This window comes from Microtus ochrogaster, linkage group LG4 (genome assembly GCF_000317375.1).
Source record: "Microtus ochrogaster isolate Prairie Vole_2 linkage group LG4, MicOch1.0, whole genome shotgun sequence".
Taxonomy (NCBI): Eukaryota; Metazoa; Chordata; class Mammalia; order Rodentia; family Cricetidae; genus Microtus; species Microtus ochrogaster.
The window spans coordinates 61,698,714-61,714,369 of record NC_022030.1 but is presented as its reverse complement, the minus strand read 5'-3'; the positions used below and the strand labels follow the sequence as shown (position 1 = coordinate 61,714,369).

Below are 15,656 nucleotides of genomic sequence, written 5' to 3'. Positions count from 1 at the left end.
GGCTTCATCACGTGTGCCTCAGAGAGCAGAGCTCTCGCCTCTGCCCGCAAGAGTGGAGCATCTCGTGTCTCTCTGAGGTGTCTGCCCCTGAGAGGAGAGCTGTCGAGTCTGACCTCACTTCCTCTTCCTCCCACCTATGTTTTAACCTATCAGGGCAAGCAGCTTCTTTATTTAATTAACCAATGACCTTCCTCCATCAGAAAGCAATGTGTTTTTTTATCTTCCCAAATGCTGACACAGTAGGCATTTAATATGGTCTTCATACTGCAGGGTTTTATCCTTGTCCCAGGCCATTCACAACCCTCACTGGTCTTACCTGAAGGTACGTGTGATGATTAATCTCTGTTGTCAACTTAACGGGATTTAGAATGCCCATGGAAACGAACTTATGGGCGTTACTATCACAGTTCAGAGTGTGTCTCTGAATGTGGACAGCAACATCCCATGGCTGGTGCCAAGTCTTCAATATGGAACTCCTCCTTGGGCCAAGAGACTAGACAGAAGGCTGTGGCCAGTCCTGGCTGGGTGACACTGTCACCCAAGAACTCTTAGAAATGACAGTGCTCTTTGGGGGCCCAAAGGTCTTCCCAACAGCGCACTGATAACAATTCATAATGGCTTACTTGGTGACTTTTGCAAAGAGAGAACAGTTGTCAGGTGGGCCTATTTCCCTTGTTTTCATTCCTGAAGCCAGTATGAGGGCCATGAAAACCACAGCCAGACAAATGAGATTACTTTGCTGTTGACAGCATGCTTGCAGAGGTGACCACACATTGGTGGAAAATGTCCTTGTGGCTTTAGTGGTTCCTCACGGAGGACTCCCCTCATGAAAGTATCTATCATGGAGGTATACACTCATTGAGAGATCCCCCTAGGGAGGAATCCCCTCATGGATGTATAGTAACGGCAGCCCCTTGTCTGAAATCCTCAACAGTTTTGATGACAAACCGAAAATCCACTGAAAAATATCTTTTAAAACCATGCAACTGTGAGAATGTACTACACATGCTATGCATCATCCTTTGTGAGATAGCTTGTACGCATTTTCTTGCAGGTACAGCTGCATATTTCACTCTTAAGTCCTCCTTGTCGGGTCATTCACACTGCAGGAGGCTTTCCATTTGATGAACCCCAACTTGTGATGTTTAGAAGGGACTCCATCCCTCCCGGCGCCCATTTTCTTGTGTATGTGTTAGTATGCACATGTGTATATGCCTCTGTGTGTGGGGGGGATGCAAGTGTGTACATGTGCATGTGAAGGCCTGAGGCTGGCGTAGGAATAATCTCGGATTAATCACTGATATCCCACTAGCCAGTGGGCTCTGGGTCTTCTGAAGCTGGACCTACAGGAGGTTTATCAGGCCCAGCTGGCAATTATGTGGGTTCCGGGGATCTGAACTCTGGTCCTTGCATTTGGTTGGTAAGGGCTTTATATACAAGCCATCTCCTCAGTACTCAGCTCTACTTAAAAAATTTTTATTTTTACTGTATGTCTGTCTGTATGTATGTATGTGTACCATGTGTGTGCATGGTGCCCATGGAGGTCAAAGAGGGCATCAGATCTCCTGGAACTGGAGTTACAGACAGTTGTGACACTATGCAGTTGCTGGGAATTGAACTCAGAACCTCTGGAAGAGCAGCAAGTGCTTAACCACTGAGCCATCTCTCCAGCCCCCGGATTCCACTCTTGATGACGAATCTGAAAAGCTCTTCTCCTAGTTCTGGTCCTGAAGTTTCTCCTCACAATGTTTGTCTCATAAATTTTCATTCTTTTGGGCTCCGAGTGCACAGCACAGTCTGAGTTCACATCTACAGAAGGCGTGAAGCTTAGGAAGAGATTGATTTTCTTAACTATGGGTGAAAAATGTATTTTCTATGTTTGTGTGTGCACTTGTCTGTCCATATTTGGAGCAAGTATGAAGCTCATGTGTGGAGTCTACAGGTCAACCTCAAATGTTCTTTCTCAGGAGTGCCATCGTGCTCTTAAAGACAGGCTCCCTCATGGCTCTGGAATTTGCCAAGTGCCAGGGCTGGCCTGACTGGGCGCCCAGGGACTCAGCTGTCTCCACCGTCCATGCTGGGTGTACAGGTGTATGCTGCCAAGCCAGGCTATGATACTAACATAAATATCTTTCTAAATTCTTACATGAAAAATTGAAAATTAGAAGTTCAGATGTGAATATGTTATTTTGTTTTTTCCGTTTTCCCTTCCATTAGCCTGAAATGAAGTTGAAAGTTCCTGTGAGATCTGTCTTCTTTCTTATCTAAAAGCTTGTGGCGCTGTTTCTAGATGGATCCAAGAAAGGAGGAGGAATGCTCTTGTTTTCACCATTTCATTATTTCGCTGAGCTTCTGACGGTGGGAGCAAGTGACCTACAGGTGTTTTATTTTATAATATTATTCTTTTTTATTTGAACTTTTCTGTCAATTGAGAATTTCATACATGTATATAATGCAATTTGCACAAATTCATCACTATTCATGTCTTCTTTTTTCAAATTGGCTGGGTCTTCCTGAATGTGCATGGACCACATCCTTGAAGACAACAGAATCTCTCTGCCCCTGAAGCCATCAAGTGCTAACAGTTCCTTAGTTGGGGTGGGGGCGGGGACTTCACAAGCCCCTCCCAGTCCAGGCTGGGATTTTGGCTGGCTTGGCCCCTTGCAGGCTTTATCTGTGTAGTCACAGTCACTGTGAGTTCATGTATATAACAGTCCTGTCTTGTCTGGCAAATACTGTTTCTTGCAGACTTCTGCTCCTTTCCCGCCCCATCTCTTCCCGTCTTCCTGCTGCTCTTCAATGATGATGTTCTGATGTGCAAACCCAGAGACCCAAAGATAGTGACTCCACCCTTTCCTCATCCCACTGAGCCATGGGATGCAAAGTCCAGACACCACATCACTGCTGACCTCAGCTAGAGTCCAGCACTCACTCAGGTCATTGTTTTCCATCCATGTGGCTTTTTCGTGATGATTATTGGAGATTGTCTCGTGGCCTGGAAGAGTGTTCAGCTTTCTGCTTGTGTGATGTTTTGGAAAGAGCATACTGTTTACTAATAGCAGGTAGTTAAAAGGTAATCAGTCATTTCTAAGAGGAAGTCTCTCCAAGGTTTGGAAGGACCAGGCCACTGTGTGGGCTCCTTTCTTTAGACAGAGGTGAATATGTCCGAGTGGAAAACTGAAGCTGAGAACTGGCAGGCACGCAACATGCACGCATTCGTTTCTCTCCGCTCCCGCCATGCCGCCATGTCTTCCCTGCTATGATGAACTATAACTGGAGTGGTGAGGTGCAATAAGCTCTTTCTCACCTAAGTCGCTTTCCCCCTCCCCCAGGGCATTTTATCATAAGATAAATAAAACTAGGACAGTATGTAATTAAAACAAATAAGGCAAGGCTAATATCTTTTTACCCAACTGTCCCCTGGGGTAAATGCTAGCTGCTTACACTTTATTGGCGATTTCTACAGGTGCACTGTTGAGGCACACCCGCAGTGAGTGTTTCTGATGAATTCAAATGAGCACGCATGGGCTAACAAAGACAGGATTATTTACACTTCACCGTGACTCCTTGGTTTGCCAAGCCGCTTGCCTTGAAGAAAGACAAGTGTGATGGTTTATTTTGGGGAATAATTATGTAAATTGCATAAACTGACTGAGTTGTCCACACTGACAGTTATCCTGGTAGATGTTTATAAAATGTAGGAAAGATTGTGATGGATGCTGACCAACCTAGAATGCAATGAACGCCGATGCTACTGAAGGCAACCTGAGCAGCCCCGAGGTTACGCCCTGCCCAAGAGTCCGGCAGAAGGAAGACAGAGTCGGACTTGTAAGACCTCCACACACGCTTTACCTTTGTAGCCCTTTCTTTGGTGCTGCCTTTCCTCTCCTTCTCTTTTTTGGCTTTTTTGGGCTTACCCTCCTTCTTCTCCTCTTTTTTCTTTTTCTTTTTGAGTTTTTCTTCTTCCTCTTGACTGGCTAAAATATCCTCAATAACCTACAGAAAAGACCAAAAACGATCATAGCACCTCACCCACCATGACCAGGAGGCAGATGGTTTCCTATCCTGCTGGGCTCTAACCCTGCTGGAAGCAGCCACCTAGCTTGAGGAGGATTTGTCAGGAGGAGCTGTCTGTCCACTCTCGGAGGAGGGATGGTTGGAGGTCAGACACCTCTCTCCACAGCTACACACTTTTTGGGGGGTTGCTTGAACGCTAGAAGAGGCCATGCTTTCCCCAGCCCGTCAACGGCAGCAGGACATGTCAGTCCTGTCACATTTTAAACCCAAGTCATTCAACCTGAGGACTTCTCCTGCTCTGTTTTCTACCCAGACGATGATTCTGTGTGTGTGTGTGTGTGTGTGTGTGTGTATGTGTGCATGTGCGTGCGTGTGTGTGTACACATGAGTGTGCATATGGAAGCTAAAGCTTTTCAGCATTTGTCCACTTCAATCGACTCCTAACAAAGAATGTTTTAATATCTGGAAGAGTTGGTTTCTTTCCCCACAGGTCACTTTCGCATGAGGTTTTGGTGTGCGAAGTCCTTCTGTATTTGTGTTGCTTTTATTGGTTAATGAATAAAGCTGTTTTCGGCCAGTGGCTTAACAGAGTAAAGGCAGGTGGGAAATCCAAACAGAGATGCAGAGAGAGAGTAGGTGGAGTGAGGGAGAAGCAAGTAGCCGCCCACAGGAGACAGATAACCAGAACCTTGCTGGTAAGCCACAGCCACATGGCACTACACAGATTAATAGAAATTTAAGAGATAAGAGTTAGCCAGAAATACACTTAAGCTATTGGCCAAAAAACATTGCAATTAATACAGATTTCTGTGTGATTATTTTGGGATTCTGGGCAGCTGGGAAATGAACAAGCTGCCACCCCCAACAAGGTTTGACTGAGTGTCCCCGACTATTTGTTTTCTGCCCAAAACTTAGAGCAGTCACCCTAATTCCCCTCTCTCTCCCAAGGCCCCAACAAATAATAATACTGTGGGGATTTTTTGGATCAATTATATCTATAGAACAATATTCAGCAGAGGTGGGGGTTTGCGGTGCTGATCATCCCAACCAAAGGACAGCCCCCCCCCAGCCGTTATCTTGCCTGTAACTCTGAGAGCACACCATCATTATCGTGTTTACCATAGACATTGCATCTTTATGGTGGCGTTGGTGCTGCAAGTGGTTTCCCTGATGCTTTCTCTCCACCAGTGTTTGCACACACAGACCCACTGCTCTGCTCACTAATAGTGTAAGACTATTGTTTCAGCCTTCATGCGATTCAGTTCTTCAGTGGATCCTCTTTGTTTCTGTATATAGGATACATCTGCAGTACACAATCCCTTGCCCGCTCCAATTTCTGTGTCTTGCCCTTTGTCTTGTCTAAGCGTGCATGGCAGTTCATATAGAACAATGTTTGATAATGGTGGAGTAACAGCCATTCCTGTGTGTTTCTGCCATTAGTGGAACTGTTTCTCATGAATTTAATTAGGCATGACATTGGGTTTCAAAACAAGATAGAAATTCATTGTTACGTTAAAGAAGGGTGGATATATTTCAAGTTCATTGACTTCAGTTTTTTATTGAGAGGTTCATGCATGCATATAATGTGTTTAGATAAAATCCACCCTCATTCTTAACTCCTCCAAATCCTTTCCTATCCACTATTTCCTCCCAGCCTCATGTACTTGCTATTTAAAACAGACAGACAGACACTGCGTCCCCTTAGCACTTCCTGTATGTGCATTGGTGGGTGCAGCATAGGTAGTCTTCTCAGGGCTCACATCACCGAAGAAAATGAATTTCCCTTCCCCAGCAGCCACCGAGTTCCAGTAGCTCCTTAGCTAGGAACGTAATCTCATAAGCCCCTTCCTGTCCATGCCGGGATTTTGATTGGTTTGATCTTGTTTTGACTGGTTTGATCTTGTTCAGGTCTTGTACATGCACTCATAGCGACTTTGGTTTGCTGTCATGTCCATCAAATAAAGTTTCTCTGTGGACATCCTCTTCCTCTGGCTCTTACGATCTTTCTACTTCCTCTTCTGCAATGATCCTGGGCAGTTTATTACTCTGTCCCTCTAGCAAAATAATAGTAGTAGGTTCTTCCTATGGCCTATGACCCACCCAGCCATGGGTTTAGGGTCCAGGAACAAATTATGTCTCATGGAAGGCTTTAGCTCTAATCAGAAAGTATTTGATTAAGTCTAGAATGTCCATGCCACTATTGCACCAGCGGGCCTATATTGCAAGGTCTGTCAGTCCATGGGGTTCACAGCTGGGTAAGATGGTTGAATACTTTCTCCCTCAGTACTATAAATAGAACCTTCTGGCACTATGAAATCTAGCCAGTAAGGATGAAACTTCCAAGTCCGTATGAGATTGATTTCTCCATGTCCTGTGACTCAAGTGTGTAATATCTGCAGCAATAGGGTCTCACCATCAACTTCTGGAGGGTAACAAAGAGTAATAGAAATGGCTTGTGATGTTTGAGGGTATCACTGGAGCCCCACTGACCAAGTACTTAAAAGAGGTTTTTATTTTTTAGTATCAGAGAGAGAGATGCTAGGTTTGGAAACGGCCCTTCCACATCCATTGGCTAAGTCTAAGCTCTTTTCTTCAGGCTACTTCCCATGATGTAGTACGTTCACATATACCTTAAACTGTGGCATTATTAAATGATTGCCACTTTATCACCCCCGTTTACCTCTTTAGCATGCTACTAGTTTTAGTGAGCCAGTATTCCACCCTCCCCCACAGTGCTGGGAATTGAACTCAGGCCTTGATGCATGCTCTCTCGTCTGATCATGCATGGTCCAGGCAGGAAGCTCCAGCCTGATCTCCATCTCCAGACTGGCAGGCTCAGGCTGCGGATGCAGCCTTGGGTGGAATGTGGCCTATAATTGCTAGTCTTTTCTCGCTTTCCATCAGCTGTCATTTAATGTCAAGCTGCCCTGTGGTCCCCTTTGCTTTACCGGAATGCATTAACCAGGCGCCCGCAGGTTTGTTTTTAGTTTGACTAGAGTCAGCTCCTCCTTTTCATGTTTCTTGTGGACAACTGAGACATTCCACCAACATTCTTAATCCCATAATCACTGCTCTCTAAACTACAGTGAAGCATGTTTGGCTGCTTGCCCTGGTCTGACTTTCAAGACCCTGCTTGTTCCTGAAGACTTGGCGGCAGGGCAAGACATAAACACACACACACACACACACACACACACACACACACACACACACACACGAGGAAGAAAGAAAGAAAAGAAACAACACAGTTAAAGTGATGGTCCCTTAGGGCAAGGCCTGCTAAACTGCCCGGTAACAGTGCTGGTACTGCATGCTTACAGTGTTCTGGGGAGGGCCAGAGTGTGGTATGGAGGAAGGAGAATGATGCTGGCTTCAGAACATGTTCAGCCAAAACAGGCCAGGTTGAAGAGGAACCCTTCACCTGACCCCATAGGCAACGGGGCACACAATGGGCAGTATGCCTTAAGGGGCTGGTGTGAAGTCTCCGACCCCGACCTTAAGAGTGGGTACTCCTCTGAATGGTGCTCCAGATCCTCCTAAGAACACTGGAGGGTTTGGGGGACGAGAGAGAGGATGCAGCAGTTAAAAGCACTGATTGGTTTTGTAGGGGACCTGGGTTCAGTTCCCAGCACTCACGTGGTGGCTCACAAACATCAGTAACTCCAGCTCTAGGGGATCCAATGCCCTCTTCTCTGACCTCTACAGGCACACATGAGATGCACACACATACATATGTGTATGCATATGTATATATGCAGGCAAGACATTCATATGCGTAAAATAATATAAATCTTGAAAACAAAACAAAACACCAAAACCAACCAAACAAGAACAGCTGGGGATGTCACCCCGCTGTAAGGGTGCTTGCCTAGCACGCAGGAAGCTGCCTTGGGTTCTATCTTTAACACCACATATGCATGTCGTGGTGCATACCAGTAACCCCAGGACCTAGGGACTGGAGTCAGGAGGATCTGAAGTTCAAGGTTATCCTTGATACATAATGAATGTGAGGCTAGCCTTGGGTACAGAGACTATTTCAACGCCTGCCCCCGGGTGTTCTTCTTCCATACTATACACAAAGGCAGACATGACCAACTTCGGCCAACTCTTACACTCACGCATGGCAGGGGTAATGAGGTATGGTACTCAGGGAAGATCTGCACAGCCCCATCACTTACATACCATCATGGCTGCCTTCTTGCTATCATGGAAGAGCTGAGTTGTGGCAGAGGGTACCCATAACCAGCCTAAGGTCCTCACTATTTGCCCTGTTTGAAAAAGGCTGCCATTTCAAACTTTTGTCAACCTGCCTAGTTATTTTCTGTAGCATAAATTCTTCAAATTGGTGTCCCTTGGGCAGAGAGCATCCATATTGAAATTCTGGATGTCAACTTGGTCCATGCCCCTTAAGAAATGCCCAGCCATAGTGCTTGAGAGTGACATTTTCCTACAGGCACACCGAGCTGGGTTTCTAACTTAAAATTTTTATTAGTTGTGTGGATAAAGAGATACAGCAAAACTGTTTGATATTGAAAGGTCTTTGCCAGTAATTAAAACTTTTTTCTTTAAAAAAATGTTCTGTTCATACTTTTGGTGTCTTTTCTACAGAGACGATGATTTATTATTTTGTGAGGACTCTTTAAATATGGACGAACTATTCATCAGAGATGTCGCCAAGCATTTTCCTTAGTTTTTCATGACTCTAACTTCACTGACAGTGTTATTTTTAACTGCTTAAGATTTGTGAAGTCAGTTATATCAGTCTGTTTTCTATATGATTTCTGCCTATGGCGACATGCTTCCAAGGTTATTCCCCACCCTTCTGATTATTAAATATTCCAGCAATTTCTTCTGGCAATTTGCAGTCTAATATTTTTACATGTAAATATTCAGTACAAAATAAATTTATTTTGCAAGTCAGGGGAGTCTAAGGATGTAATGAACTCTGCCACAGAGGGGCTGGCCGTCTCTTTACCGGCTGCTCCGTTCTCCCTCCTTTGAAAGGGACCGTTAGGACGACTGACTTCTCATTTGGGTCTGAATTGGCTTCTGAACACATTATTCTGCAGTTGGCTTCTGTGACTTGACTTTCAGAACCACAGTTTATTAATTGTGAGTTTGCCCAGGTTGCTTGATCTTCACAGGGTTAATCTGAATGTCTTTGCATAGCAGCTGGCACAGAACGTTCTCTCGGTGAGTGAACGTGTTGCTACTGTGGCCGTCATCTTCTATCCTTTTCCTAATTCTGTGGCATCACCGCCGTTACGGACTCTTTCACTAACTCTTTTTGGAGATGCCCATGTGTTCTTCCATGCAAACTTGAAAATATGGTTGTCAATATGAAAATGACTTTGGTTTTGGTTGAAATTGCATCAAGGATGGGGATTAATGGACAACGTATACTTCTATTTTGTTGAGTCTTCAGGGAAGTGATCCAGCAATCTCTTTGTCTCACTAAGGCTTCTCTTACCCCCCAGTCACATTTTACCCCTGCAAGTCTGGACAACTGTGTATCTGTCAATGGTTTCATGTTGAGATTACTGCATTTTCTAGGAAAATAACCCAAAATGTAAAAATAATAAAATAATGCTTCAAGTATTTATAACTGTCTGTTTTAAAATCTTATTGCATTTGTTAGAGTTGCCAAGGAACTATTAGGTCTGAGAGAAGTCACCTTAGGGCTAGGGAGAGCAGCCTGAGATGTGGGCAGACAGGAGAGAGCATCCTGAGATACGGAGATCGTGAGAAAGCAGCTTGAGGTGTGGAAAATGAGGGAGTGAACGGCCGGAGTCCGTGGTCTGATGATGGGGGATGGGGAAGGAGGGATGGCTAGGTACCAGAAACCAGAACTCAGACTGCTAGGAACTGACAAGAAAAATGGCTTGATATGACATCACAGTCTTTTCAAAACTGGACAGGAGAAAGAAAGAATTGATCATGAAACAAACTGGAAAGGATATGTGTGATGATATTCACCCTGGGATGCGTCATGTAAGTAATTCTTAGAAAATCCTGGAGATATACTGTGAATCCATCCACATCCAAGTCTAAGGAATCGTGACTATGGCTTAACCACTTTTTATTGTCATGCATTGCTTACCTGTTCTGGGGTCTTGTTGGAGAAGATGATAGCTGAGCCTCCTTCTTCTTCGTTGGGGTAGTCTGGAAATGTACCCGTTAAATTCCTGCAGAGAGAAAGAATGCAATTTGAAAGAGAGCGAGACGAGTGTCTTTGGAGATGCCCCACTTGCCAACCCGTGTGTGTTAATATCAGTAAGTGGTGATGGGGACCCCTGTGCCGGTGCTGGCAGAGTCTCTGAGTAGCAGAGGAATAGGGACAAGCAACCTGAGGTTTCCTGCCCCTGGGGACATGTTAGTCTAAGGGGGACATCTCTCTCTTAGACGGATTCTATTTTTCCTCCTCTGTCTCCCCTCCTCCTTTTAATATCAAGATGCTTTGTGGTTTAGTTTCAACAAAGCCAGGAGCACAAATCATTTCTTCCTGTTTAAAATTTAGGGTAAACACAGGACTTTGAAACTAAACAGAAGGGTGGAGTTGAACAAACGGCATGTCCAGAAAGTGTCCGAAACCTTTAGGTTTTAGGAAGTCTGGGGCCCCATGTTTGATAGGGTCCAACAAGTATTTCTTTCTCTAACCACATAATTTCTCTACAGAGAAGGCAGACTGTAGAATTTAGTGTGGAGAATTACCAAAGGGGGATGTGGTCATTATTTATAAGAGAAGCTGACTTTGGCATAAGTGTTACACTTATTCCATGTGTAGGAAAATATACTACACATATATAATTCAGCAGCTGAATTAGAACCTTTCCTTCCCAGAAGCAGGGAGCCCAAAGCTTGGAGGAGGTGGTCATGTTTAACAGCTTCTCAGACTTCTGCTTCAAGGTACTCTTTTCACACTTAACGATTTCTTCACACTTAACGATTTTTGAGGATCTCTAAGGGTTTCCGTTTCTATGGATTTCACTATTGGTATTTACACTATTAGATGTTAAAACTCAGAAAATGTTAAAATATGTATTTCTACTTCACTTAAGAATAAGAAACCTATTGTCAGAGGAAGAAATTAATCACCAGCCTTATCCAGCTCTGAACATGCTGAGCTACAATAACCAGTGGCCTAGCAAGGCCGGCCCATGGCTACACCAGTGGCACAAGGGTCATGGGGGTGACCGACCGCATTCTGATTGGATGGAAGTCCAGCTTCACAAGAGGAAACTCATACCTAACACTGTTATTTAGGACAAGAACCTACCGCTAGACAGGTCATAGGCCCTAGGGAAGAACTTCCTACTATTTTTCTGCTAAATGGAAACAGAACCAAATCAATTCCTAATGAGTTATCACTATACCCACAGATTAGCACGTTTCTCAACTATCGTCAGGAAACTTCTGTTTGTAGAAGATGGCACTGGCTAGTTCTCTGTCGACTTGACGCAAGTCAGAGTCATCAGAGAGGAGGAAACACCAATTGCAAACATGTCTCCATAAGATCAGGCTGTGGGGCAGGCCTGTGGGTTATTTTCTTAATTAGTGATTGGTCAGAGAAGGCCCAGCCTGGGATGTATTAAAAAAAAAAAAGAGTAAGGTGACCAATGTGATGAACAAGCCAGGAAGCAGCACCTCTCCGTGGCCTCTGCATCAGCTCCCGCCTCCAGGTTCCTGCCCTGTTTGAGTTCCTGTCCTGATTTTCTCCAGTGACAGACCATGATAGGAAACATAAGCTAAATAACCCCCTTTCCCCACCTTGCTTTTGGTTATGGAGTTTCATCACCGCCATAGTAACCTCAATTAGGACAGCGACTGACATAGAGACCCACATCTGGCCTAAATGAAGACAGCAAGGGACTGCAGAATGCTCAGCCCTAAACGGCACATTTAAATCACACTCCCTTCTCCCAAGGTTCAGGAGTCACTGTGGATGAGGGGGTCGAGAGAGGGTACGATTTAGATGCAGCAGATGACTCCAAGGTAAGAGCGTCTTCTGGACACAATGGGGCAGCTGTACATAGGGGCTTAGAGTGATGGTGACAGCATTGCCCAAGACCTGTGTGAACTCAAGCCAGCCCAAATCCCAATATCGAGGGACATGGTGGCCTTGAAGGCCCAGCTCTAGCCAAAGCAGGACTGGCAATAATAGAGAGGGAGAGTCAGATCTCTTTAAGAGTGTAGCCCCTGGTAGGTTGGCTATGCTCCAATGGAAGGCCACACATCCAAGAATGTATAGGCAGCACAAAACGCCTTGAAGAGCAGAAGGAAAAAGAGAAAATGAAGAAGTCAGGTGGGTAGGGAAGGGGGCATGGACCTGGCAGGAGTTGGGGAGGGGGTAGATACGATCAACATACACTGCACAAAATGATCAGAGGAGTGGCAAACGACCAAGAACCAACCATGCATATGTTTGAATAGATATAATTCTATGAGCAGTAAACACAGTTTCCAAAGTCCTAGACTTTTCAAGACTACTGGAGTCTGGTTTAATGAGATCTTGTTGGGTGCTCTACTCTGCTTCCACGCTCCAATATGCAGCAATAGGTTGTGCTAGTCGGAAATTCAGGACCTCTGGTCTCACGCACACCTGTAAGCGGTAAAGGAAGGAGCGCGCTGACGGTCTCCCGGGCAACTTGGGACATCCTGCTGTGACTCGACATTGCAGCTGGACAGTGCAGTTTGCGACAGCTGCTCACGATCTTCCGTCACTAAGTCACTGGTCTGACAGGGTGTGCTGGAAATGTCAGGCCCTGCTCATTGAGAAGATGGTGGTCTACTTGGCTCTTCAAGGTCCACCAGACTGGTGATGGGTCGTCTTCGAGATTCTAGGCTAGCTTAATTGAGGTGGAAAGACCCACTCTAAATGTTGTTGGTATCCTCCCAGGGGCTGTGATCTCACACTGGAGTAAAAGGGAAAGTGACAGTACCTGGGAGGCAGAGAAAGGTGGGTCTCTGTGAGTTCTAGGCCAGCCTTTTCTATCAAGTAAGCCCTTGCCTTAAGGAAAGAGAGATAGAGACAGAGCAAGTTGTATTTGTGTATTTAGAAACACACAGGTATGCATGCACACACACAAGCACAAACACACGCACACACACCTCTACCACCACCACCACCACCACTCCCAATAATAACAAGAAGCAGTACAAAATGAGGCCATGAATTTGAAAGAGAGCAAGGAGGGGTTTATGGGAGGGTTTGGAGAGAGGAAAGGGAAGGGAGAAATGATATAAATATGATCTCAAAAAATAGAGGATATTGCTGGGCACCAGCATTTATTTCTTCTGCTTCCTGCCTGCAGATGCAATGTGACCAGCTGCCTCAGGCTCCGGCCTCCATGACTGCCCTGCCACCTTAGACTGAATCCTCCAACTATGAGCCCAAACAGCCTCTTTCTTCTGTAAGCTGCTCTTGCCTGGGATCTCGTCACAGTAGGAAAAGCAGGGCAATGCCAAGGATACCGTTCATTAGCACTGGGAACTATTGAGACCTTGCAGTTCTCAGCCACTGGGTGAGGATCCCCACTTCACTTCTCAATACTTGTGTTTGGAATGTGTTGGCAACAGTCTTCCTACCATGCCCACTAACAAGACCTCTATAGCACCTCCGCAAGTGACACCATCATTTGACTTTCTCCTTGTATCGTTGAACTCGAACTCTTTAGGGATCATAAGAAATTTAGTCACACACACACACACACACACACACACACACACACACACACCACTTTTCATTGTGTGTATATATGTGTGTGTGTGTTAGAGTGTTGTGTGTGTGTGTGTGTGTGTGTGTGTGTGTGTGTGTGTGTGTGAGCAGTGTTAGGTCTCCTTAGCTGTAGTTACAGGAGGTTGTGAGGTACCCGAGGTGGGTTCTGGGAGCTGAACTTAGGTCCAATGCATGCTCTTAACCTTAATGACTGAACCATCTCTCCAGCCTTGGGACTTACATTTTTCCTCCCCACAAAAACCAAATTCATACGATCCCATTTTGCCTGTTCTTCTTAATTTTAGAATGTATCAGTTTTCATAGCAAGAGTTAATATGAGAATTCACAGTAACTTTTGTAAAATAATTTAAATGTATCCATCTTCATGATTGTGCTTTATGTCTTGTAATTTATGTTCTGCGTGTCCCTGAGTATTTTAGGCTTAGGAGCAGCTCTCATGGTGTGAGAGCTACAGAGCAGAAGGGCTGATAGTCTTGTAAAACAAAACGGCAAACGCTATTTCCATGGTAATCTTAGCTTTGTTTTCAGGGCTCGACAGCTGTGACTGCAGGGGATGCCCTTCTGGAAGGAGCCGCCCTCCCAGAAGGAACCGAAGACCCCAAATTATACAGTGTCAGGACCTCAAATTATACAGTGTCAGCGCCAAGTCGCTTTTGATTAATGGTGGAAAACCAAGTATCTGTCTTGGGGAATCCTATGCCTCTGCCCCCACCCTCACCCCATGGCACACTCTCCCCCGCAGTCTTGGATCCCAGGGGTGCTGGAAGCTGACACCCGGATACACGCAGTCATCCCACCCATGGAGTGAGCATCCATAGGCATGTACCTGGAATACTTGACTGCTTCAGATGGGAGCACTGGTGTGGGGACCTTTTAATGATGGCCAGTTGCATCTCCACAAGCTCCTCCAGCCAGGTACCCCATCCATCAATGGGCCAGCACCTTCCTGTCACCTCCTTCAGACACACTTCTGTCCTTAAGGGCTTGGCTTTGTTGTCTGGGCTCTGGCCTTCTCAGGGGCCACACTTCTTGAGGTGCTTTCTCCCTTAGTCTTCCATACTTCCTCCCCTCCCCTCTTCCCCTCCTCCCCTCGCTATCTGACGTCCCACGAATCCTGCAGCCCCTCCTTCGGCATGCTCACTTTCCTTAGCTCTCACCCCTTGAACCCAGCTGGGAGAACCGTCCAAGCACGACCGCCCCATTAAGATAACTCTTACAGGTGTGGAGTACTGAACTGTGACCCTGACCCCACCAATGCTTACGTTGAAACCGTAACCTCAGCACCTCAGGATATGGCCTTGTTCCTTACAGCTGCACTTGGTTAAGACAAGGCTCCATCTCACAGTCCCCAGAAAGAATCAACCTGCTGACACTCCGGGCTTCCTGCCCAGAAACCAGACGACGCAATCCTGCTGCTCAGCCACCCAGACTTAGGACGTCATTATGGCAGCTGGGGTCCAGCATCCTAGTACACAACTTATGGCCTGGTATGGGTTTGCTGCTTTCTAAAGGGCATTTGATCATGATGCTGTGTCTTAGGGTTTTCATTGCTGTGATTAAACACCAGGATCATTTGCAGCTTGAGGAGGAAAGGGTTTGCTTTAGCTTATAGTTCCATACCATGGTCCATCACTGAGAGAAGTCAGGGGAGGAACCTGGAAGCAGAGCTGATGCAGGTGCCATGGAGAGGTGCTGGTGTGGGAAGTCCTTCTGTGTATGTGTTGCTTTTACTGGTTAAAAAAGAAGCTGCTTTAGGCCAATGGCTTAATAGAGTAAAGCCAGGCTGAAATATATATCTATATCTATGTATCTATGTATCTATGTATCTATGTATCTATCTATGTATCTATGTATCTATGTATCTATCTATCTATCTATCTATCTATCTATCTATCTATCTATC

At 45.5% G+C, this 15,656-nt stretch overlaps 1 protein-coding gene across 1 annotated transcript in view; it reads right to left on the bottom strand.

Moving 5' to 3' along the window:
* Iqca1 (IQ motif containing with AAA domain 1) overlaps positions 1-15,656 on the bottom strand; it is a 126,948-nt gene that overhangs the window by 63,711 nt on the left and 47,581 nt on the right. Inside the window, exons 7-8 of the mRNA XM_026786043.1 lie at positions 10,118-10,202; positions 3,853-3,996 (exon numbers count right to left, since the gene is read on the bottom strand). Of these exons, the coding sequence (XP_026641844.1) occupies positions 3,853-3,996; positions 10,118-10,202 (229 nt within the window). The remainder of the gene's footprint in view (positions 1-3,852; positions 3,997-10,117; positions 10,203-15,656) is intronic.